The sequence below is a fragment of the Rhineura floridana genome, chromosome 15 (genome assembly GCF_030035675.1).
Source record: "Rhineura floridana isolate rRhiFlo1 chromosome 15, rRhiFlo1.hap2, whole genome shotgun sequence".
NCBI classification, from domain to species: domain Eukaryota; kingdom Metazoa; phylum Chordata; class Lepidosauria; order Squamata; family Rhineuridae; genus Rhineura; species Rhineura floridana.
Window position 1 is genome coordinate 33,152,691 of NC_084494.1, and position 24,989 is coordinate 33,177,679.

Here is a 24,989-nt window from a genome sequence, read left to right on the forward strand (position 1 = left end):
TGTATTCAGATGCTCTGTTTATTATGAGGATGACCATAAGGAAGGTGAACTAATAGATGTCCATGCCTACTTCAGGGGGAGCAACCTATGGCCCTCCAAGTGTTGTTGGATTCCAACTCCCATCATCCCTGACCTCATTCTGGCTGAGGCTGATGGGAGTTGGAGTCCAAGGGCATCTGAAGGGTTAAAACAATCACATCTGTTGCTGTCTCTATGTCGACTGGGTGCAAAGTGAGATCAGAGCAATTTGGAGAGTGCAATGACTGGCCTGGGGAAAGTCTCTGAAAAGCAACCCTCCCAGTTCAAACAGGGACCTCTCTGCCTTTCCGGCTGCCAGCAGCCCCCTTATGCTCCTCCTCTATTTCCCCTCCAAGCTCATGTGAGTTCAAGGACAGGCCCAACCCTTCACTGAAGTCCATTCCCACAATGTCACATTGGGGTAACATCTCCTGCAACAAGATCCGAACTAACCCTTTGTTGGGAATAGAGGGGAGGTCAGACACATCCAAGCGTTTGAGATTCCTGCAAGGACAAGGGAGGAAGAGTGAATATATGATCCTCCCCCCATCTCTCCCCATACCCCTGGCCCCCTACCCATTCTTAAAATGTTCTGCTGTGGCAGTGATCACTCAGTATGGTTTCAACAATATATAGCAACAAAGATTTTCAGCAGAGTTGCAAGTTTTTACTCAGCAGATCAAACAGCGGAAGTTTTTAATGGATTAATCAGAGGGGAGATTTTAACGAGGGTTGCTATATGCGGACAATTAATTGATCAGAGCAATCAGTTCATAACATTTTAACTGACTAAAAAAACCTGTCCCCAATTCATTGAGTAAAAGATTTAACTTAGTTTTTCTAAAAACTAATCTTGGTCCTTATATCAGATGGCAAACATAATCTGAGGAGCGGGCATTTCCAAAAGAGAGTGCAAATGCCTCTTCTAAGCTGCAACATGCACGTGCATCATCTCAACACAAGCAGACAGTTCCCTTCAAAACGGGGGAGAAGGATGATGTCCCTAGGCATTTGGGCAACCACCAAGAATTGGATGTTTTGTTTTAATGTTCATCTTAGGTGGGGTGTGGCGGCTATGTTGGGGAGGAACCCGTTTGTGATGCCCTTGACTATTGTTTTAACATGTTTATGTGATTTTTAAAAAATTATTGTCATTTTTACTTTAGGACCTTTTGTAGTGTGAAAATGGAAATGGACTGCCTTCAAGTCGTGACTTATGGCGACCCTATGAATAGGGTTTTCATGGTAAGCAGTATTCAGAGGGGGTTTACCATTGCCTTCCTCTGAGGCTGAGAGGCAGTGACTGGCCCAAGGTCACCCAGTGAGCTTCATGGCTGTGTGGGAATTCGAACCCTGGTCTCCTGGGTGGCCTTGGGCCAGTCACTGCCTCTCAGCCTCAGAGGAAGGCAATGGTAAACCCCCTCTGAATACTGCTTACCATGAAAACCCTATTCATAGGGTCGCCATAAGTCGGGATCGACTTGAAGGCAGTCCATTTCCATTTTTTCATTTTTTTTCAAGGTTTCTTTAGTTAGTCAAGAAGAAGAAGAAGAAGAAGAAGAAGAAGAAGAAGAAGAAGAAGAAGAAGAAGAAGAAGAAGAGGTTCCTTTAGTGAATCCTGATTTTAATCTGCAGGGCTTCAAGTGAACTTGCACTGGCCACAATAGCCAGCTCTGCCTCTATGGTCAGAAGCAATATGCTTCCCAATGACAGTTCCTGAGAATCGCAAGTGGGGAGAACGTTGTTGTATTCAGGTCCTGCCTGTGAGGCTTCCCGTATGGGCATCTGGTTGGCTGCTGTGAGAACGTAAGAGCCCTGCTGGGTCAGGCCACTGGCCCATCTAGGCTGCTTTCACACATGGGGCTGATTGCATTAGTTTAACAGATTGAAAAGGCAGCGCTTCTGTACTGATTTCTAAAATCCCTTTCACACTGCAGTACCTCTTGCGTTAAGGAAGAGCAGCTTTTTCAGCTGATATACCGACATTTCACACAACACAGGTTGCTTTTGTCCATCACCCATGAGCACTGTTCCCCACTGTGTAGGAGGTCGTCCCATCGCCATGCAAGCCCTCTCCTTTTAGGATTTGACTTTTTAAATTGTTTTGGTTGTATCAAGACTGGGGTGCGTGTGGGAAATGCTGCTGCTATCTGCGCCAATGCTGGAATACTGGTACAACATTCATCAGGCAAAAAACCCCCCAAAAACTGTGCGACTGAAGGGCAGGAATGCACTGCATGCTGGGATGCCTGTCACGTGAGCAGCTGCAGCTAGCGAAAATCTCGTGCGGTCTTCCGGGTTCCCAGCCTTGCTAACGAATTATTTCTGGTATCATTTATCACGGAAATTTGCGCTAAACTTCCACCACATTCCACTAGAATTCTGTAGCTTGTGCGTCATGTGAAAGATCAAATATAATGCGCAAATTACCAGGTAAGAAATCATCAGAATAACGGAATAAAGTGCAGTGTGAAAGCAGCCCTAGTCCAGCATCCTGTTCTCACCGTAGCCACCCCATGGGAAGCCCACAAGCAGGACCTGGGCGCAAGGGCACACTCCCCTCCTGTGGCTTCTGGTAACTACTTTTCAGAAGCCAGATGCTGGACTAGATGGGCCTCAGGCCTGATCCAGCAGCCTCCTCTCATGTTCTTATAAGCACACCCAGGTATTTTCGAGACTGTTTTATTCACTCTGTATTTTGTTTTTAACATGTTGAGGCATTTTCTACTGTGTTATTAATTTTATTCTTGTGAATCGGTTTGGAACTATTTATTGTGGGAAGAGATCCAGTAACTCTATAAACTAAGTAACTAGGTTTTGTTTCCTGTGAATTATTAAAAGAGAGAATGACAAAGGGTGCAAAGATAGACTGCCTGTGAACACAGAAGTTCCATTTACCTATGATAGCTATCAACAGTTGGCTGCTTTATGAATTTTGTCTAAGTCTTTTTGAAAATAGACACCTACGCCAGTGGAATTTTTGTGCCAGGGAATTCCACATGCTAACAACAAGCCATGTGCAGAAATACTTCCTTTCCTCGGTCCTGAAGCTCCTCCCATTCACCATCACTGGGCAACCTTGAACTGCTAGTGAAAACAACTGAAAGGGGAAATCCCCTTTGGTATCACTGTTACGTCAGAGATACAAAGGTAACAGCTCATCTGCAAATGCTGCAACTTGCAGCGTGATCCCTGACTCAGGGTTACAAATCAAGAAGATGCCCGACGACCCAAGCCGATTCTGCAGCATCCTGTTTTCCAGCTGTCTTTGCCTGACTCATGGCAGCTTTCAAAGTGCTTGCCTTGCCTTTCAATCTGCTTGGGATGGGGAACCTGTGCCCCTCCAAATACTGCTGGACTACAAGTCCCATCATCCCTCGCCATTGGCCATGCTGGCAGAAACGGATGGGACTTGTTATTATTTATTAAATGCTGCCCTTCTTCCCAGAAGGAGCCCTGGGTGGCAAATGGGGGACAAATCACCAAAACCATATGAGCCTGTCCGATCCTTGAGAGCATCAGGGGAGGTCCTTCTCTCCGTCCCGCCACCCTCACAGGCACGTCTGGTGAGAACACGGAAAGGAGCCTTCTTGGTGGTTGCCTCCAGGCTCTGGAACTCCCTTCCTAGGGAGGTTTGACTGGCCCCCTCCTTGCTGTCCTTCTGTCAGCAGGTGAAGGCTCCAGTTCTGACAGGCTTTGGGGAACTGGCGGCAAGGACTATTAAATAAGGTGTTGTTTTCACCGATTTGTATTCTGTGTTTTGTTAATCGCTATGCTTTAATTGGTTTTAATTTTATAGTTAGTTTAATTATGTGTTAATTTACTTCTGTATGTTTAATTTATATGCATTTAACTGTACTTGTTTTAATTTTTGTAAGCTGCCGTGAATCCCAGTTTGGGGGGGAAAGGTGGGATATAAATGAATCATCATCAAGACGTCTTGTAGTCCAACAACATCTGGAAAGCCATAGGCTCTCCATCCATGATTTAGACCAAGAACACGGACATGACCATATTGCATAACCAGCAGGATCCACAGAACTCCATGCTTCCTTTCAATCTTTCTCCATGCATCAGCTGACAGGTGGGGAGTTCAATCCTGTTTCTACAGGGATTGACAGCAGCAGCAGCAGCTAATCCAGCCGTGTCTCTACTAGTCCCACACCTGATGTCAGGTATGATGTCTGATGTTGGACAGGTGGGCATAGCTTAAAGAAAACCGCCTGGCAGGCAAAATTTGGCTCATGTGCCGGAGGTTCCTCATTCCTGATTTAATGTGAACGTGAAGCATCCTGGTGTATACTCCTGCACTTCACTCCTCCCTTGTCCCTGCTGTGTGGCTGGGAAAGACTGCATAGTCAGGGTTTTTGTGCCATCTGAACCGGGGCTTGTGGTTTGTTTCTCTCAAAATCAAGGTTTGTTCTTGGCTTTGCACTTGTGGTTTGTTTTGTGGAGGACACAAACCACATTACAACAAGCCAGACCATGGGCTTGTTTCCCAACAGGAGTGGAACAGAAGTGCTTGCAGTTTCAGCACCATACATTAGGATGCTGCTCATTCACATTGACCCACAGTTTATTTTAAACTGGTTTAATGCAACATGTGAGCCAGATAATTATCTTTCAGAGCACCAGGGTAACTGGATGATCATTCTTGCTCTGGTAAGTGAATGAGGTGAAAATGAGGCTTTCTATTTTTGTTTCTGACAGATTAGCACTGAGTTGCCATTGCCATCCTGGTGCTGTGCAGGCTGGGGCAGATGGGAGCTGTAGTACCAAACCTATCTGGAGAGCGCCAGGTTGCTGAAGGTTGGCATAGAGGAAATCAGAAAATCTACTGGGCCTGAATGTGTGGATTCTCTTTGGGAAAACGGCTACGAAGGCTGCAGAGACGGGCTCCAGCACTTAAAAAATTTACCACTACACACACTCTGAGTGGCTTGTACTCACTCCAGGTGGTGGAGGCAAGCAAGTCCATTCTCAGTGATGCGGGGGCAGCCAGCCAGCGAAAGCTCCTGCAGACGGTCTGCAAAGACATGTAGCCGGTTCAGACTCCAGTCGTCGATGTTGGGGCATCTGCTGAGGTCCAGGTGTTTCAGTGCTTGAAGATAAACTGTCGGAGGGCCCGGAGAAAAAGGAGGTTTGAAACTGGCTGTGAATGGTCTTTAATAGGCAACAGCATGTAACGTAGGCCAGACAGGTGTACTCAGTGCTAAAACACAAACTTCCAAAATGTTGCAACCTGAACCTCGTAACTAGCCAAAGAGTGCATAATAGTAAAATATAAGCAAACAAGGCTTAATTTGCATCATTTACACAGACTACAGCATTGTGGTTTTTTGTTAGAACAGCTTTCACAAAAGTATTATTATTATTGTTGTTGTTGTTATTATTATTATTATTTATTAGATTTATATCCCACCCTTTCTCCCAGTAGGAGTCCAGGGCGGCAAACAAAAGCACTCTTTAAGACATCATAAAAACAGACTTTAAAATATATTAAAACAAAACAACCATTAAAAACATATTAACACAAAACATCTTTAAAACATTTTTAAAAGCTTTAAAAACATCTATTTAAAAAAAAAAAAAAAAAAGGTTTAAAAATATATTGAAAAGCAATTCTAACACAGACACAGACTGGGATAAGGACTCTACTTAAAAGGCTTGTTGAAAGAGGAAGGTCTTCAGTAGGCACCAAAAAGATAACAGAGATGGTGCCTGTCTAATATTTAAGGGATGGGAATTCCAAAGGGTAGGTGCCACTACACTAAAGGTCCGCTTCCTATGTTATGCAGAACGGACATCCTGATGAGATGGTATCTGCAGGAGGCCCTCACCTGCAGAGCGCAGTGATCACTGGATGTATAAGGGGTAAGACGATGTTTCAGGTACCCTGATACCAAGCTGTATAGGGCTTTGTACACCAAAACTAGAACCTTGAACTTGGCCCAGTAGCTAATAGGTAGCAAAAAGAAATATAAAGGGAACTGGTGGTTAGTCAAGGTGGGAACAAGAATTGGGATTTACAATTCTAGAATCGAGATGGTTTAAGATTTGGCACTCTATAAAATAATCTTCACTAGGTTTATTACGTTGCTATTTCACCCCTGCCAGGTTGAATAGAATTTGCATGGAAATTTGTTTTAAATGTTGGAAATGGTTGGCTTCAAATGCATATTTAACATATATGTGGTGGGTTTGCTTATGAATTCTGGAGAAAATTTTTACATCGGGTATCCTTGATGACAGGAGTAACTCTCTCTCCAAAGTTGATTACAGTTAAATGGATGGAGGAGGACATTTCTGTAGAACAAAAGTCCTCAGCTAAGATCTTGTTGATAGAAGCCAGAATAGTTTGGGTTCATAAAGGGAAGGAACCCCCAAGTTCCATCTATTTGGGAATGGCTACTGAAATGTCTAGAAAGAACAGAAATGGAAAAGCTGACAGATTTGGTTTATAAAAGAAACAGAATTTTTGATAACACAAAGTTTACTGAGAGATGGTTATTTTTTGTGAATTATTGGAATATGAATCATGGAAATATCAGACTTGAAAGAAATTTATTTTTGTAAATTATGGTTTATGTATCTAAAAATAAAGAGATATTTAAGAGAAAAAAGTGGGCTCCCAATTATTTCTTTGCTGGAGCAAAGTGCTACAATTCCCAGAGTTCTTTGGGAAGAGGGATTGATTGTCAAACCACTCTGGGAATTGTAGCTCTGTGAGGGGAATAGGTGCATGCCTTGCTCAAGGAGGGGGAAGCCGTTTCCATTCAATGGAAACTGCTTTCCCCCTCTCCGCTTGGCCCTTTGAAGCTGCTCCATCTTTCTCCTTCCCAGCCCTGATGCTGGAGGTGCAGAGAAGTGCGGGGAGGCTTGCAAAGCATAAGGCTGGCAACACCCCTTGCACTGTGGTTTTCAAGTTTGGGAACCCTGGGCAAGGGATTCTGTCAGGTGGGCAGGACAACTCACCTGTCAAAATTGCCCCATGGGGTGGGGCCAGCTAAAAGATCTGGCTCCCAGAGCCAAAAAGATTCCCCACTCCTGAAGCAGCCCAGACTTGTTTTCACTCTGCACATGATCAAAGGCACAGACACATACCCCATCTCCAAACAAGATCACAATAGGAGACACCTCCCTGCTTCACAGAGCTGCAATTCCCAGAGTTCCCTGGGAAGGATTGTTTGTTAAACCACTCTAGGAATTGTAGCTCTGGGAGAGGAATAGTGTCTCCTAACAATTCTCAGCATCCTTAACAAACTACAGTTCCCAGGATGCTTTGGGGGAAGCCACGACTGTTAAAGTGGTATCACAGTGCTTTAAAATGTATGGTGCAGATGGAACCTAAAGGAGCCCTTTAGATGCTCAAGGAGGAGGCAGAGGTGGAGGAATGTCCTTGGAATCAGGGGCCTGATGGGAAACCTGTACACTCTGAATGCTCAAAAGTGCAATATAAGCGCAAAGTCTTATTGGTGTCACAACGATCACTGACCCAACTAAGCCCAGTCCCTCACCCAGATTATCCAGGCCATCATAGGTGATAACGGAGCCGCTGACATCAACTGCTTCCAAGGGGGTTTCTACAAGTTTTCGGAAACTCTCGCGGCTCTTCCAGCGTATGTATTTCTCAGGGTACCATTCCTTTTCACCCTGGAACCTAAAACACAATAATGCTGTTGTTTTTATACAGTCGGGGGTTATTGTAGATGATTACTTTAAGTTAGATTCCTGTACTGAGCAGGGGGTTGGACTCAGTGGCCTTATAGGTCCCTCCCAACTCTACTATTCCATGATTTTTAAGGATTTTATGGGTTTGTTTATGCATGGTTCTTTGTCTGTTTTTGTATTTTTAAATTTCAATATGGTTTTATGTATGCTTTGTATTTTTAAATCTATGTAATCCATCTCGGGACCGGCAATCTGGGTGAGAGACAGACCACAAAAATAAATTTATTATTATTATTTATTATTAAATGGATGATGTGAAGCAAATGGTGCATGGGTACGTGCTTGTGTGTAAAACTGTGCTTCATTGCCCTAATTATTCAGGTTTCAGAATCTGGCTTTTCTTGGGGCAAAGTTTGGATGCTGCCATTTTTTGTAATCTAGCTCTTAAATCTGGGTCCTTAGATCCTCATCCCAGGACCTTCTCCGAGTGCCTCCTTTGAGAGGGGCTTGGAGGAGAATGTCAAGGGAGAGGCTCTTTTCAGCTGTGTCTCCCTATTTGTGGAGCACTCTCCCCAGTGAGGTCTGCCTGCCACCTTCCCTGACATCTTTGCAGTGCCAGGATAAAAACTTACCTTTCTTCACAGGCTTTTGATGGCCTGTGATGAAAATGTTTGCTGTTAGCTGTCCTGCTGAAGTTTTCTGCTACTGTTATTACAGGTTCCTTTGTGTATTTTATTTTAACTGCATGTGTCTTTATAACAATTTATTTAGATTATAATATTATTTTTACTTATGCTTTCAAATATGCTGCAAGTTGCTTGAAGACCTTTCTTTGTGTTAGAAGAGAATAATGAGTTCAATAAATAATAACTGCATATATTTTTAAAAAAACAACCTCTCCTTCCCAAGATGCCAAAGGTGATATAAAGACATGAGCTACTGGAATCAACAAAAGGAGAGTCTACAGAGGCAGAGGATGAGGGAGAAAGGGTACTCCACCCACTTAGGGTGCTACCCATCACTGGTACATGGCTCTGGACAGATTCCCCCACCCCAACAGAAAAAAACTGGCAACACAAGGCAAGCCCTTTCAGAGATCCACAGAAGCCCAGGCCACTTCCAACTTTTCAGGCCCTCTAGCCACAATAAAAATAATTTTAAAAAATGATGACACACAAAAACAAAATAGGAGCCCCCAACAGAGTGAGACCTAATTATCTGCTTAAATTTACAGCTCCAAGCCGAGGGAGAGGATGTCACATTTTGGTCCAACACACGTGAAAAAGGAACTGCAACACTTACCAAATGTCAAAAAATTAACAAGTGCCTAAACTTGAGACGCTTTTTGAGCTTGGGGCCAGTCTGGGCCAAATGGCCCTCCTGGGGGCCCCATAGCTATCCACCGGTTTTGTTCTAGTAGCCTTGGGCTATAAAAGTGGTAGGAAAGAGCTTCAAAGAAAAAGCCAAAAGGAAATCCAGAGGCTCCTAGATGAGCAAAGATGTCTCACTCCCACAATACAATGCTTTGGCTAGGGCATGTATTACATACCTAACTCGTCCCTTCAAAGACAGAGCAAAGAAGGCAGCCGCGAGATTGTCCCCATAGAGCTTCTGCGTCTCCGTTAGGTACCTGAGGGTCAAGTGGAACACATTTTTATTCATTCACATGATTTATAATCCGCTCTTCGTTGTTCATCCGGTCTCAGAGCGAGAAGCGACATTAAAACAATACAATATAAACAAATGTGGTCAAAAACCTACTCTGAGGCGATTGGAAGCTCACTTTGTTTATGGGACCCACAGCCAGCCTTTCAGTCAAGCTGTACAATGCACTAAGGTGGCTTTCAGATTAAAGAACAAAAGCACACAACGTTAAAGCATTACATAAAAAAAATAAAAACAGAAAAGCATAAAGATCAACAGATCAATACAATATAGAAGTCATAAGGGAACTCAGGAGCAGCTGTGAAATATACAAACACCCCACCCTACAAAAATAAAAATTACAGCTCACTGAAAAGGTAAGGGCAAATGAAGATAATTTTAACCCAGTGCCTAAAACTGAAGAAGAGTTGGTGTTAAGATAGCACCATATGAAGCTGCTTTGTGTTGAGAAAGGCCACTGGTCCATTAATAGCCCATATGATCTACTCTGACTGGCAACAGTGGTTCAAGGGCTCCAGGAGGGGGTCTTCTCATTCCCCTTAACTAGAAAGGCCAGGAAACATCTGTAAGGAAAGCACAGGAACATGGGAAGCTGCCTTATACAAGGTTCGGCTAACTGTTCATCTAGCTCAGGGATGGAGAACCTGTGGCCCTTCAGACGCTGTTGGACTCCAACCGCCATCACTCCTGACTATTGGCCATGCTGCCTGGGGCTGATGGGCATTGGAGCCCAACAACGTCTGGAGGGCCACAGGTTCCCCTATCCTGGCTTAGCTCAACTATCGTCCACTCTGATTAGCAGCAGTTCTCTGAAGTCCCACGTAGGGAAGAGTTTGTCTCATGCCTGCTACCTGACCCTTCCAACTGGAGATGCCAGGGAACCGGGCACCTTCTACATGCAAAGCACGTGGTCTACCGCTGAGCTATGGTCTTCCCATCTAAAGGACGGGTTTCAGCACTGGCCTCAGGAGCCAGAGCCCTTCCTGCACTACTTCCCCTTTCAGGGAAGGAGCTACTATTGTGGGTTGCACTTCGTACCATCGTAGAGTTGGAAGGGGCCTATAAGGCATCGAGTCCAACCCCCTGCTCAATGCAGGAATCCAAATTAAAGCATCCCCGACAGGTGCCTGTCCAGCTGCCTCTTGAAGGCCTCCAGCGTTGCAGAGCTCACTACATCCCTAGATCATTGGCTCCTTTGTCATACCGCTCTAACAGTTAGGACATTTTTCCCGATGTTCAGTTGAAATCTGGCTTCCTGCAAGTTGGGCCCATTATTCTGTGTCCTGCACTCTGGGACGATCAAGAAGAGAGTTTTATAAAACGTCCTAGTTTTATTTCCTGATTCTGCGGCCCTGTTCAGTAGACCAAGTGCTTTCACATCAATGAGCTTCACACAACAAGCTTAAGGTAAAGCTGAGCTAAGAAGCAAGTTCACTCAGTAAGCTTTGTGGAGATTTCAGCTCTAGGTATTCAGCAACCAAACCTTATCCATTGCACTATGCGGGGGTCCCAATTCTTTTAGGCCCCATTTGCACTACACATTTAAAGCAATATCATACTACTTGAAACAGTCCTGGCTTCCTGCAAAGAATGCTGGGAACTGTAGTTTGTGAAGGGTGCTGAGGGCTGTTAGGAGATCCTTATTCTCCTCACAGAGCTCCAATTCCCAGAGCTCTCTGGGAAGAGGGATTGACTGCTAAATCCCTCTGGAAATTATAGCTCCAGAGGGGAAGCGGCATCTCCTAAAGACTATCATCATCACTTCCTATCATCATCTTTGACCATTAGCCATGTTGGCTGCGGCTGATGGGAGTTTATTTTATTTATTTATTAGATTTATATCCCACCCTTCCTCCCAGTAGGGGTTGGAGTCCAGCAGCACCTGGAGCACCACCCCTGTCTAGAAACTTGCCTGAAAAACAACATAGGTGCATATACCTGTTTTTCCTTCCTATATTCCATTTATTTACATTCCAGCAGATGTTTATAAAAAGTTCAATGTCATAGAAGCGGTTGTGGAGGTACTGGAGGATCTGGCCTTTCATGAGATCTGGAGCAGGGGCAGTTGAATTGCTATTATACCGAAGGCTGCTGTCCCACAACGAGGCAAAGCCTCTGCTGCGCCGCATCTGGAAAAAGAACAAACCGGGAGATAGAGCGTTTTGAGAGGAAGACACATCTTTATCAAGATATAGAGCTCTGGGGAAAGCTAAGTTTCCAAACTCACCATCTCACATTTGCTAGGGGAGGTTGGTCACGTTGTTTTTCCATGTTCCATATTAACAAAGTGGATCCTTTAACGCACAGTGTCCTTCCACCTTTCCAGTTCCAGGAGCCACTTTTAACCCAGTCTGCAATACAACACACTTAATTTTCTGCCCTTACACAGTCTTATTATCTTGATGGCAGAGGAGGAGAACCTTCGGCTCTCCAGATGCTGCTGCGCTCCAACTTCCAACATCATCCCCAACTGCAGGCCACACTGGGTGATGGGGCTGATGGGAGTTGGAGTCCAACAGTACCCGGAAGGCCGCAGGTCCACCATCCCTGCTTTGTGGCGGAATATCTGGAGTAAACTGCCACCTGCACAAACTGTACCAGTGTCCATTCCACCTGGCAGCTGTCAAAAGGCTATGGTCTGAAGGCACATAAGGCCAGCTAAGCAGGGTCAGGTCTGGTTAGTGCCTGGATGGGAGACCGCCTGGGAGCCATATGTAAGCTGCCTTGGGTTTCAGTCATGAAAAAGAAAGGTGGGGTAGAAATGTAATAAATAAATAAAAGGGGAAGAGAGACACCAAGGCCCTCTCCATCAGCCAGGCTGGGACCAGCTACCACTTATTTGATTTATTATTGCATTTTTATCCTGCCTTTCCTCCAAGGAGCTCAAGGTGGCATACATAGTTCTCCCCGTCTCCATTTTATCCTCACAACAACCTTGTGAGGTAACTTAGGCTAAGAGGTAGTGACTGGCCCAGGGTTACCCAGTGAGCTTCATGGCCAAGTGAGGATTTGAACCCTGGTCTCCCAGGTCCCAGTCCGACATTCTGACCACTTCTCCATGCTGGCTCTCACTTGGCTCGTCCCTTACTTCCATTTCCATCACTCTTTATCCAGAGCAATGTTCGAAAATTTTGACTTTGAAATAACATTGTTCAATGTATGTCCCTGATTTCTGCACTTTTTTCAGTCCTTTCCATAATTCATTGAAAAGAACTAGCACGATGATATAACTCAGAATTTGGTATTCTCATTCTGTGTCTATTAGATTCTAAGCCATCTGGAAGGGAACTATTATATCCTTTGTACAGGGCTTAATAGAGTTTCATGCGGTCAATACTACCTCTGAATATGCAATCACAAGTGAGTGCTGCTGCCCTCAGGTCCTGCTTGTGGGCTTCCCATAGCTGGCTTCCTGCAACTAGCAGGGGGTTGGACTTGATGGCCTTACAGCCCCTTCCAACTCTACTACTCTATGATTCTAAACCACTGAAGCAGGGAAAGAGTTGCTCATCCTGAAACGTCCATATAGTCTTCCTGGAATTCAATTCTGCTGCTCCTACATCCAAGATCTGCCACTATAGTTGTCAAATGGCCAGAGTAAACCGGGGGGGGGGGGCTAGGACAGAGACAAGCATTGCCATCTGCTAATGCCGGCAAACCACTCTGCTCCTAAGAGGCAGAGGCCAAGAAGAAATTGGCAGCCCCATCCAGGATCTAAGGAGCCAAACAGATGTCTCAAAGGCTCTCATGAAGAACAGGAAAGAAAATGTTAAAAGGGGAAAACAAACAGCCCACATTTCTTCCCAGACTGTCTAGCTGACAACCAAATCAATCACAGACAAAGAAAAGCCCTATTCATCAGTTGCCCTCCAGCACTGCATAATAAGGTTTGTCGCATCCTATTCAAAAAGGCCAACTATTTAAGCAAGCAGGATATTGCCTCCTGAGTCATGGGGGGGGGATTGTGCAGCAGTTCAAGAGTTGCACTTCTCACACTTTCTTCTTGTGGGGCTGCAAGAACGTAAGAACAGCCCAGCTGGATGAGACCCCAAAGCCCATCTAGTCTAGCACTCTGCTTTCAACCACAAGCAACCCGATGCCCCTGGAAGCTCACAAGTAGCGAGACCCTCTCCACTGTGCTGGGGTGTTTCTCCCTCTGCCCCACAAAAAAAAAAAAAAAACCTCTCAGCAGGCAAGAGAAGTCCCCAGTTCTTATCTTACCTCACAAATTAACTTTGACAGTCTACTATAGCCTTCTTCAGATGTTTGGTGTGAACACGTGTGGGCTAAAAATGGAGAGGAGGCAGGAACGCACGTGGTTCCATTTCTGTCGGCACTCACCACCTCAGTTTGCCTAAGGCTCCAATCCTAATCCCACTTTCCTGGGAGTAAGTCTAATTGAATTCAATAAGACAACTTCTGAGTAGACATGGTTAGGATTAAACTGTAAATCTTTTTAACCAGTGTACAGCTCTGAGTAAGGTTGAAATTCAATAGGTGTCCACTTTCCTGGCAAGAAGACAAGAGTGAAGGCAAAACCTCCATCTACTGGATTTCGGTCTGCACTGCAGTTGATCACGACACAGGAACTCTGTCAGGCAGAAGCGGCAACCCAGCATTATGAAAGATTTACTTTACATAGGAGGAGTGCTGTGTAAAGGATAGAACAGTCAAATGGCAAAAGAAGTATCCTTCAGTGAATGTACAGCACCACCAACTGGTCAGTGTTCCCATATGCACATCAAACATCGTATTTCGGATTTCTTCAACCCAGACAGCCCCCACCCTGCACTTTAAGGACCAAGAACCCGAAACATATGACCATTCAGCCTTCACAACTCTCAAGATAAATTTCTTTAATGCCCAGTTCTCTTCTCACAGTCATTTAAATCAGAACTCCACACTCCAGGGCTCTTTTTAAATGGGTTGACTCAAAGGCTGCTTCCAGATTACCCCTATTTTTTGAGTGGGGCTCAATCACATATTGGCAAATTCAGGTTGTGAAATTAAAGTTGATTGGGAGGCCTTGCAAAGCAAACCCTCTTCCCCAAATGATTGGACTTTTTCGATTGCCAAGGAAACTAATGGCGAAACGCACTGGAAAGTGAAGGGTAACGCTTTGACACAACATCATCTAATCTCCTGGCAAACCAATCAGAATGAATAAAATTAAATAGCCAACATCGTCTAAACTTGCTGCAAACAAGTCAGGATGAATGGTCAATAAGCAGCTTGTCTGAAAGTGCCCAAAGATACTGTTTCACTTTGGGGAGAACTTGGAATCCTAATCCTAAATGGATTTTGAGGAAATTCACGAGGATCCACACATTTGACTATCTTCTAGTAGTCCATTACTGTTCTAGTAGCCAGCTGGGAGAGGCTGCATCACTCCCTAAGCCATAGAGGGTAAATGGTGCTGTTGTACTTGCTTGGTGAAGAAGTTTTACAGGAGAGAGATGAGCAGGCTGCATGTCTACATCAGCCCTGCAATCCAGGACAGTGAGCAGCACAAAGCACACTCTGGTGCCAATATGAAAGAAATATTCTTTGGCTCTTGGTGCTGCTTTTTAAAAACTTACTACTCTTATCTACCAGATATTTTGAAAAGCTGTTAGTTTGGTTTGCATTTGAACATCTCTTAGGCAACTGTAGCCAAATTTTGCATCATGATTTCTGAGATCAAGGAGCAGGTTTTTATCTATGTTTAGATACAATTGGTCACCATTTTGAATCCAGATAGTGGACTGAACCTTTCAAAACTGCACTGATTTTAACCAGATTTTGCACGATGGTTCTTGGGATCAAAGAGCAGGTTTTCATCTATGTTTGGATACAATTCAATCACATTTTGAATCAGGATGGTGAACTGAACCTTTCAAAACCATGAGTTTAGCAACAATTTAAAAACTGCACTGATTTTTTTGATTTATTAGAATTCCTGAGCAACGGCAGGTACGAGGCTGCTAGTGGCAGAATATAGTAGGGTCAGTGATTTTTTTGGGTAAAAAAGGAAGTGCTGGTACTCATACCGTATTAAAAATATTGTGGATGCCAGCACAAAATGGCTGCCATGAGCAACAAAAAAGGAGGGGTGACAGTCCCCAAAAAAGCACCGCCTACCTATAGTCACCAAAATAGTCAATGGTTATCAGTGAAAACCATTTTCTGGACTGCTACTAGTCTACTAATTAAAAAAACAACCAAGCACAAACCCAAGGAATTGTAGGCATTACCCAAACGGATTAGCTAAACAGAAATAAGGACTAGACACTCATCAACTTGGCTACTCAGAACTAAAGACACATTCCTCCTCTATTATGTGAGCAGCTGACCCCATGAATGACTTATACAAAAGGAGAGAGGAATGTAAAGCAGCATTAGGTAACAAAGCCACAGCCTTTACCCTTTTTGCAGTGATGGGGGCATGTGCTGGTGACATGACATAATAATAATAATAATAAATTTAATTTCTTCGTCGCCTATCTGGCCAATGGCCACTCTAGGCGACTTACAAAATTATTAAAATACAATTAATAAAATACAGTAATACAATAAAAACAATAGATCTACAACAACAATATTAAAACTGGGTAGGAGGCATTACAATTATATCGATTAACCCTCCCCAGATACCCCGAAGGCCTGCTGAAAAAGCCAAGTCTTTAAGGCTTTCCGAAATACATTTAGGGAAGAGGCATGCCGGAGATCTTGTGGGAGGGAGTTCCAAAGAGTGGGGGCCGCCACTGAGAATGCCCTCTCTCTTGTACCCGCCAATCTGGCTGTTTTTGTTGGCGGGATTGAGAGAAGGCCCTGTGTGGCCGATCTTGTCGGGCGGCATAATTGGTGGCGTTGAAGGCGCTCCGTGAGATAAACTGGGCCGAAACCGTATAGGGATTTAAAGGTCAATACCAACACCTTGAATTGGGCTCGGAAAACAACTGGAAGACAGTGTAGGTCGAACAACACTGGTGTGATGTGATCTATTCGTAAGTAGTCAAGCCACCGCATTTTGTATCAGTTGTAATTTCCGGACCGTTTTCAAGGGTAACCCCACGTAGAGCGCATTACAGTAGTCCAAACAAGAGGTGATCAGGGCATGTACCACCAGCGGGAGCTGATGAACAGGAAGGTAGGGTTGCAGCCTTCGTATGAGGTGTAGTTGGTACCAGGCTGCCCGGCTCACTGCCGAAATCTGAGCCTCCATGGACAGCCTGGAATCAAGCACAACCCCAAGGCTGCGGACCTGGTCCTTTAGGGGTAAACTCACCCCATTGAACTTCAGGTCAATGTCACCCAACCTTCTCTTGTCCCCCACAAGTAGTACCTCGGTTTTATCAGGGTTCAACTTCAGCTTGTTCCTTCCCATCCATCCACTCACGGATTCCAGGCAGTTGGACAAGGTCTCCACAGCCAACTCTGGTGAAGATTTAAACGAGAGATAGAGCTGAGTGTCATCCGCATATTGATGACACTGCAGCCCAAATCTCCTGATGATTGCTCCCAGCGACTTCATATAGATGTTAAATAGCATGGGAGAGAGGATAGAGCCCTGTGGCACACCACAATTGAGAGGCCAAGGGTCTGATACCTCCTCCCCCAACGCTACCTGTTGGTACCTGTCGGAGAGAAAGGAATGGAACCACTGTAATACAGTGCCTTCAATTCCCAATCCCTCCAGGCGAAGCAGAAGGATACTGTGGTCGACAGTATCAAAAGCCGCTGAGAGATCGAGGAGGACAAGAAAGGTGGATTCTCCCCTATCTAATGCCCTCCTCAAATCATCAACCAGAGCGACCAAGGCTGTTTCAGTTCCGTGACCAGTCCTGAAACCCGATTGGTATGGATCCAAATAATCCGTTTCATCCAAGTGTGCTGACAACTGGTTGGCCACCACTCGCTCAATGACCTTGCCCAGAAATGGTAGATTCGAAATTGGGCGGAAGTTATCTAACACTTGGGGATCCAAGGAGGGCTTCTTTAAGATGGGCTTTACAATTGCCTCCTTGAAGGCTGATGGCATCACACCCTCTTTCAAGGATGCGTTTACCACCGCTTTGATCCCCTCGCCCAATTTCTCTCTGCAGCTCACAAGGAGCCACGAAGGGCAAGGATCAGTAAGACAAGTGGTTGGCTTCACAGATGAAAGCACCTTGTCCACTTCCTCAGAAGGGAGAAGCCGAAACCGATCCCAATTTACCGGCTTGCAACTGGCCAACTCTGGTTCATCGACTGTGTCCACGGCGCGCGGGATCGAGCTCCGTAAGTGTTCGATTTTATCAGCGAAGTGTTTTGCTAATAGGTCACAGGAGGCCTTTGACTGTTCCAAGGGTTCCTGAGCAACTGGACCGACCAGGCTTCGGACCACCTGGAACAGCCTCCTGGGACAACACTCCGCAGACGCAATAGAGGCAGCAAAGAAAGCCTTCTTTCCTATCTTTATTGCCACTTGGTAGGCAGCTACTACTGCTCTAACCTGTGGCCGGACATCTTCGGAGCAGGATTTCCGCCACCGGCGCTCTAGTCGTCTCACCTCCTGTCTCAAGCTACGCAACCGCGGTGTATACCATGGAGCTAGCTGAGTTCTATTCAGGGGGAGAGGACGTTTCGGAGCCACCTGGTCTAATGCCCTGGTGATCCCCACATTCCACTCCTTCACCAGGGTTTCGACCGGGCGACCTTCAGCAGGTTCCAATTCCCCAAGCGCAGTCAGGAATCCATCCGGATCCATCAGGCGTCTGGGGCGGACCATTTTAGTAGGTCCTTCACCCCTGCGGAGGGGGCATGGCAACGAGAAGTCCATATTTACCAGGTAGTGGTCTGACCATGACACAGGAGTGGCATGAATCACTCCCAACTTCAGACCACTTCTCTCCTCTCCCAGGACAAATACTAGGTCGAGAGCACGCTGACATCACGCTGGCAGAGCCAAGCTGGCAAGCCAAGCTACCCATAGCAACTACGAGCCTCATTATCTTCCCTCAGGAGACAGAGGGAGTCTTGCTAGTTGCCGTTTTTCCCTACTGGCTCCTTTAATGTGCCTTTAACACAAACCTGAAATATAAATATTGTTGTTGCTGTTGTTATGTGCCTACAAGTCAATTACAACTTATGGCGACCCTATGAATCAGTGACCACCAAGAGTTTTGGATATTCTGTTCATAGGGTTTTCATGGTAAGAGGTATTCAGAGGTGGTTTACCATTGCCTTCCTCTGAGTTTGGATGCATCTTAGCCTGGTGTCTCAGCTTTGACCATTTTGCCCTGGGGTGCCCCTGCTAGGAGTCTAGCCTCTTGGTCTAGACTCCTGACCTCTCAGCTTCTTCAATACTCTCACACCCCCTCCCCACGTTAAGGTGTACATCCTTTGTTGTTGTTATGTGCCTTCAATTCGATTACGACTTATGGCGACCGTATGAATTAGTGACCTCCAAGACCATCTGTCATGAACCACCCTGTAAAATTCCCCTCAACCACTGTCTCTCGTGCCAGGAAAAGCTTCACCTCCAGAACTGTATGTCTTGCTGCTGGTAAAAGACCAACCAGAGGGAACTTAACCAGGTGATTTTTTTCCTGGCGATGTGAAGAAGCACATCTTGCTTACTTTCTGTTTCGCAGGTTGCTGTTAATGGCGCGTGGAAGGGCCAGTAAAAAAGATGACAACCGGCCAGGGCAGAGATTAGGTTACAAAAATATCGATTTCCCCCTACTGAAAGCTGTATTTATCATCCCACATTGGGGAGGTGGGGGAAAACCCAACACAAAACACCTTCGTTTCTCTATACCGGCCATGTGAAAGGAAACCCTTCCCCCTTTCGACCCCCACCCTTCCCCCTTCAGTAGTAATGTGGTCAAGTCCATCCCCCTAGAAACCAGCTTCCCAAAAAAACGAAGGAGTTCCCCCTCCCCCGTTACTTACTAACGTGGGCGCAGCCATCTTGAACAGGTCATGTGACAGCCGCTATATGAACTTGAATGAGGGCAGACTCTCCATAGGTTTTCCCGATCAAATGCCACTGAGCATGCTCAGCTGCTCTGAAATCTCTCCTTAATTTTTTGCCCTTACTTGGAATCGGATTTACGAATCCCGTTCACAAGACGGAGAGGCGTCCCTTTTAAAGGAAAGAGGGCACAAAGGGATATGTTGCTATTAGATAATGCGAAAGGAAACGAAATTTAGTGTGTATTGTTTTAATTCTGCAAAATTAACGTGCCCAGGCGTTGAACGCACAAAGAGTCCTTACCTAGTTGCCATCTGGAGGGGATTTTATTGGCTTAGCCAAGATTTCATTCTTTTGATTGGGTGCCACAACAGGAGAATTAAGCCAAGGTGGGAATTCATAGGTCCCTTTTTACATTAATGTGTCTAATTTCTGCAAGATTATTGTGATTTAAAAAATGAATGGAGTTTTGGAAATGTCTGCAAATGTCTAAAGTCCCTGTCCTTTTTTTGATTATTTTAAAACCTGTATCCTGTTAAAAGCACTTTGCATGTGGTCTGAGAGGCACCGCATCCTTTGGTATGCATGTAAGCTATTGTCACTCACAAAAGGAGGGCATTCAGTGTACACTCACAAGCAAAACCTACATTATGTTTCTAGTTCCTCCAGAGCAGACTAGGAAATATTATTACCATCATCAGTATTTCCTTGCCCAGGTGTTGTAGGAACCACTTTTCCTTAATATTTCCTTGGACTCCACACCAGCTTATAAGAGAGCCCTACTGGGTCAGACTGATGCTCTGGGAAGCTTACAAGCAGGGTGCGAGAGTCCCCAGCATCTTATTCAGAGAGAGACTGCCTCTGCATATGGAGGTTCTCTTTAGCTATACTGTATACCAATATCCAGTCTTAAGTCTTCAAGGGCTTACGCTTGTGTAACCAAGACAGCCACACACACAAGGGAGGTTTCTGCAGACAAGAGAGCCCAGAAGTTTGCAGATTTTTTTAAAATATGAAGGGGTGGGGAATTCCCCAGAATAGCTCAGTGGGGACTGAGGATGCTCACCACCCACAAAATGATGGCCATCTGTTGAGAGGGAGGATATAATGAGTGTGGCTGGAATTCCTAAGTGAAGCATGCTACACTGGCACATTTTGTTGCTGTGCCATTCTTGTATAGTCACAACAATCTTACTTCTCCAAGTGCCCATCCTTATGTACCCCAAATGGCACCACTTACACCCAAGAAGGAGGTCTCAGCAGACTTGGAAGAACCTCAGGGTTTGCAGAAGTACATGTAATCTTTAGGTCTGGGGGGAGCATTGGGGCTTGGAATCCGAAACATCCACCAAGAATTGAGCATGTTCAGTAACTGCAGAATGCTGATGTGTCTGTTGCGGAGTGGAGAAGACAAAAAAGCAGAGGGCGAAGGGGGAGCGACAGAATCTTGAACAGGAACACTCTGCACTGCAACATTTTGTTGCAGGTCTCCTTTGTAGTGACTCATAGCCATTGCTATGCTCATGGTCTATGAATTTATCTAATCCTTTTATTTTTTTATTTCAAAAAAACACACTCCAAGCCCCTGGCATCATCACGTTCTGTGGCAGAAAATTCCTTTAAGTTAATTATGTGTGATGAATTACTTCCTTCTGTCTTTCTCTCTCCCCAGCCAATCATTTTCACAGGATGTCCCCATATTCTTGGATTATGAGGGAGTTGACCTGCCTTGACAGGACTTTCTGTTCCTTCTGGGGCAGAAAAAGAAAACAAAGGCGTGTGAAAAGACTCTGTCACCTGTTTGAGCCTGAACTTTGAACTGAGAGCCCAGCTGGCAACTTCAGAGCTGGGCGTGTTTCTTCCAAACCTTTCGGTAGTGCTTCTGGTGTCAGCAGCTGCTGTGGAATGCAAGCAGGTAAACAGCTCCGAAGATCCCTGGACCACTTGAGCGAGGAGTTAATGGAGGCTTTGGAGTAGCAGGTAGCTGCCCACGTTTACATGCTCAGGTCCGACGCTGACCTGATTCCCCCTTCCGCATTCTCCCAGAACTGGAGAGAATGAGGGTGCTTCCACACCTTCAAGAATAATCAGTGGCAGATCTAGCTAGCCCCATTCCTTGTGCATCCACATACAAGCCAGCATCCACATACAAGCCAGCATCCACCCAAGGCCCACCCAGGATCACTCCCCCCCCCATTTAACAGGCACAAGAGCTTCCACCACCGCTCCTTGCCTCCCGACTGCTTCCTTGAAGGCCATCTTCTGCTGTTCCACCTTAAATATATCTTTTGACATCCCACCTCGAAGAGCTCTCTCTCTCTGTCTCTAGGACACACCAGAAGGACGCAGGCCAACTTTGCAGCATAGAGGCTGTAAGGTGAGTTGATGATGGAACAGGTTGGAACAGCAAGCCCTGTTAGCAAACAAGCAGCCCAGTGGTCTGACTTGCTTCCTGGGTTCCAAGTAATGAAAGGGAAATGAACCTCAGTGGGGATAGGCTGGACATGCCTGGTATATGAACACCAAAGCTACTTAACAACAAGAAGTTTGTAACATAAACAGTTGCTTTGTTTGCATTTGTGGTGCAGAAATCCAGACAGACATTTGCACAGCAAAATCTGGTACCGCGTAATGGGCAGTGGAGACTGACAGCTCCAGTGTCAGTGGGGCACTGAATCTGCTCCGGGTTTTACTCCGAACTTTCAAGGAGCTGTGCTATGGGGACTATTTCTTTTTCCAGGTAACTGGAACTATGCTTTTAATTATTGTAATTTTGGTGTGGAACTTTTTGTCTTACAAATTACCTGTGGTTTTAAGGAAATGGATTCTTTCACTACAGACACCAGCAGCAGCTCAGGGGACGAGGGGTACACAGGAGGTTGGGAATTCTCCTATGGCATGGCAGCAGTAAACACAGGAGAAAGCAAGAAACAGGAGAGGCAGGATAGAACACTACAGCGGGGAAAAAAGAGAGGCCTACAAGGACCTCAAATAATTGCAGCTGGTGGAACTGGCATCCTCTCGCTCAGGGGCTCCCAAACCCTCTCCCCTCGCCCCAGGCCACTTGAAAACTGCTGAGCCTTGGCGGACCACTTCATGATTTTTCTGCCTGTTGTAGCCGTTGTAATGTGCTATGCGAGCTGCTGAATGATTTCTAATTGCATTTTTATTGCTTTATATCTTCTATTGTATTACAATTTGCATTCCAAAGAATTCAGATTGTAACACAATAAAATGTGAGAAATAAAACAAGCAAGACCACCTAATGAAGGGCATGGACCACAGTTTAGGAACTCTCTTTAAATCCTTAGGGAGTCCAGGTGGGTGTTTTGTTATGGGACAAAGGTAGTGCTTGGACATTGCGCTAGGCCAGACCACGGCTTCATGCAAAAGCGTTGGCTCCTCAGGACAGCCGCTCTGCTTCTTCCTGGACTCTTTAGGTCAGTGTGGCAGCTAAGCCAAGCTTTGGCAGTGCATCATCCAAACTGGGGCTTGCGGTTAAGGTTCCTCCTCCTTAAGCGTGATCTGTAGCCAGGGTTTGTCCTACAGTTACAGGCCATGGTGAAAGAGAGGAGATCCCAGGTTCAGGTGGCACGTTACGCCGTTTTAAATGTTCTTAGATGTTCTTAAAGATGTTTTTATTTTCAATTGCACTCTTCTAACTTCTTGATGTTTGCCACCCTGGGCTCCGTGGGGAGGGAGGGCGGAGTAGAAATATAATAAATGTGCTGAGCTCTGACCCCAGGTCTTTTACCTGCTTTATCTGTGCTTCATGGTTTTAAACTTTGTAGGGTTTTTAAAACTGTATATTTGTTTTTAATGTTCAATGTTTTTAATTTTTGTAAACCACCCAGAGAACTTTGGCTATGGGGCGGTATATAAATGTAATAAATAAAACAAAATACATAAATCAATGTGCCAAAATGTGCACTTAACTGCTGCCCTGCATCGACCTGGGGAACAGCAGAGGGGGTGCAAATGCCTCTCTGGGAGCCAACACGTCCACAGTTCCCATGACATGTGAACCAGGCCGTAAGGTGCCTTCAGGGAGGCCTGTGTGGTTCCCCTCTTGTAGGCCCCGGAAGAAGGTCCTTCCTGGAGCAAGCTAACCAGGATCTTCTTCATTTTCCAGGGAGAGTCTTGAACAAGGAGCACAGCATTTCCCAATGGATACCTGGCCCTGGAGCAACGAAGAGGAGTCTCCCTTCAAAGGGTTGCCCCCCTTGCCTAAAGCTTTCAAGGAGCCCAGCTTGCCTCCATCTCCTCTGCCTGGGGAAGGAGAGCAGGAAGCGGTCAACGTGCTTGAGGGGCGCACCGCCAGCCTCCAAGACAAGATCACCTGGGTGCACAGGGAAATGGTGAGGTCCTCAAGCCGGGGGGAGCCAATGTGGTGCTCTCTGGATGTTGTTGGGCTACAACTCCCATCATCCCTGACCGTTGGCCACGCTGGCTGGGCTGATGGGAGTTGGAGTCCAACACCTATCCTCTGTGCAGTGAGAGCAGAAGGGGCCTTGGGAGATTTCGGGTTCTATCTGACTCGGCCATGGATGGGATCCCTTTAGCCCTCCAGGGGCTGCTGAACTACAACTCCCATCATTCCTGGTCATTGGCTAGGCTTCCTGGGGCTGATGGGAGCTGTAGTTCAGCAACAGCTGGCAGGCCAAAGGATCTCCACCCCTGACCTAAGTAATACTCAAAGTGCCTTCAAGTCGATCCTGACTTATGGCAACCCTATGAACAGGGTTTTCATGGTAAGCGGTATTCAGAGGGGGTTTACCATTGCCTCCGAGGCTAGTCCTCCCCAGCTGGCTAGGGCCTGCTCAGCTTGCCCCAGCTGCACAAGTCAGCCCCCTCCTTGTCCACAACTGCCAGTTGGGGGACAACTGGGCTCCTTGGAACTATGCAGCTTGCCCACAGCTGCACAGGTGGCAGGGCACATAACCCCTGAGCCACTCACTATGGGGGTGATCTTTAGCTGGCCCTTGACCCCCAGGAGACACGAGCGGGGATTTGAACTTACAGACTCTGTACTCCCAGCCAGACTCTCCTCCCCACTGTGCTATACCAGCTCTAGATCCATTGAAATGAATGGATCCAAGTCAGTTGTGTCCATTAATTCCAGTGGTTCTGCTCCGAATAGGACTAATGTCACGTACAACCCTTTGTTTTCTACAGAGGACTCTGCATTCTTTTTTGTACATGTGAATTGCATTGCCAGCTGGGTATAATTAATAGCCAAGGTAGTAATAAATATTACTAGATGCAAAGTTTATGCTGTGAACCAGGGTATATAAACTTGGACCCCACAAGATAAAGCCCTATTCAGTCTTCACCCCATTCAAATCATGTGAGGAGGCATGCTCACTGACCCTGCTCCCTCTGTTTTGTGTCCCCATTGCCTGTCCTCCACCTCTGTCACCATCCACATAATCGAGGACAAGGTCTGAAGCGAGGAGGCTCGTCTAGATGCATGGTTCTAAATTACTCGAGGAGCTTATAGGTCAGGGTGGAGAACCTTATTCAGCCCAAGGGCCACAGTCCTTTCTGGGCAATCCTGCGGGGGCCGCATGCCAGTGGTAGGCGGAGCCAGTGGCAAAAGTAGGCAGGGCAACAAATGCAGATTTTACCTTTGTACAGTAAGCTTTCTACACACACGCACGTGCCTCCCTCTGTCCTCCACTCAAGCAAGCAAGAGGCA

The 24,989-nt window shown here is 45.9% G+C and overlaps 1 protein-coding gene and 1 long non-coding RNA gene across 4 annotated transcripts in view; one reads left to right on the top strand and one right to left on the bottom strand.

Annotated features, from left to right (window-relative positions):
- On the bottom strand, positions 1–19,373 carry DMAC2 (distal membrane arm assembly component 2). 3 transcript variants are annotated; one of them, XM_061598054.1, is made up of 7 exons: positions 19,270–19,369; positions 11,582–11,705; positions 11,293–11,483; positions 9,239–9,319; positions 7,536–7,678; positions 4,969–5,131; positions 1–522 (listed from the first exon to the last, which is right to left on the bottom strand). In XM_061598054.1, the coding sequence occupies exons 2-7, from the start codon at positions 11,582–11,584 to the stop codon at positions 303–305; spliced, it is 801 nt and encodes a 266-aa protein (XP_061454038.1). In that variant the 5' UTR covers positions 11,585–11,705; positions 19,270–19,369; the 3' UTR covers positions 1–302. The 3 variants fall into 3 exon arrangements, with proteins under 3 accessions (XP_061454038.1, XP_061454039.1, XP_061454037.1); XM_061598055.1 differs by lacking the exon at positions 19,270–19,369 and adding an exon at positions 13,576–13,799; XM_061598053.1 differs by lacking the exon at positions 11,582–11,705 and having other exon boundaries at positions 19,270–19,373.
- Positions 19,362–24,989, top strand: part of LOC133371008 (uncharacterized) — a 10,445-nt gene continuing 4,817 nt past the window's right edge. The window contains exons 1-3 of the long non-coding RNA XR_009759233.1: positions 19,362–19,680; positions 20,964–21,668; positions 23,424–23,649. This is a non-coding gene — a long non-coding RNA (uncharacterized LOC133371008). The remainder of the gene's footprint in view (positions 19,681–20,963; positions 21,669–23,423; positions 23,650–24,989) is intronic.

Excerpts from the sequence above, each read along its gene's own strand:
- DMAC2 (XM_061598053.1), bottom strand. Across the intron at positions 7,679-9,238 it reads TCTTTGAAGGGACGAGTTAG|GTTCCAGGGTGAAAAGGAAT; the intron begins GTATGTAATACA and ends ATTGTGTTTTAG. Across the intron at positions 5,132-7,535 it reads TGATGGCCTGGATAATCTGG|TTTATCTTCAAGCACTGAAA; the intron begins GTGAGGGACTGG and ends GCCCTCCGACAG.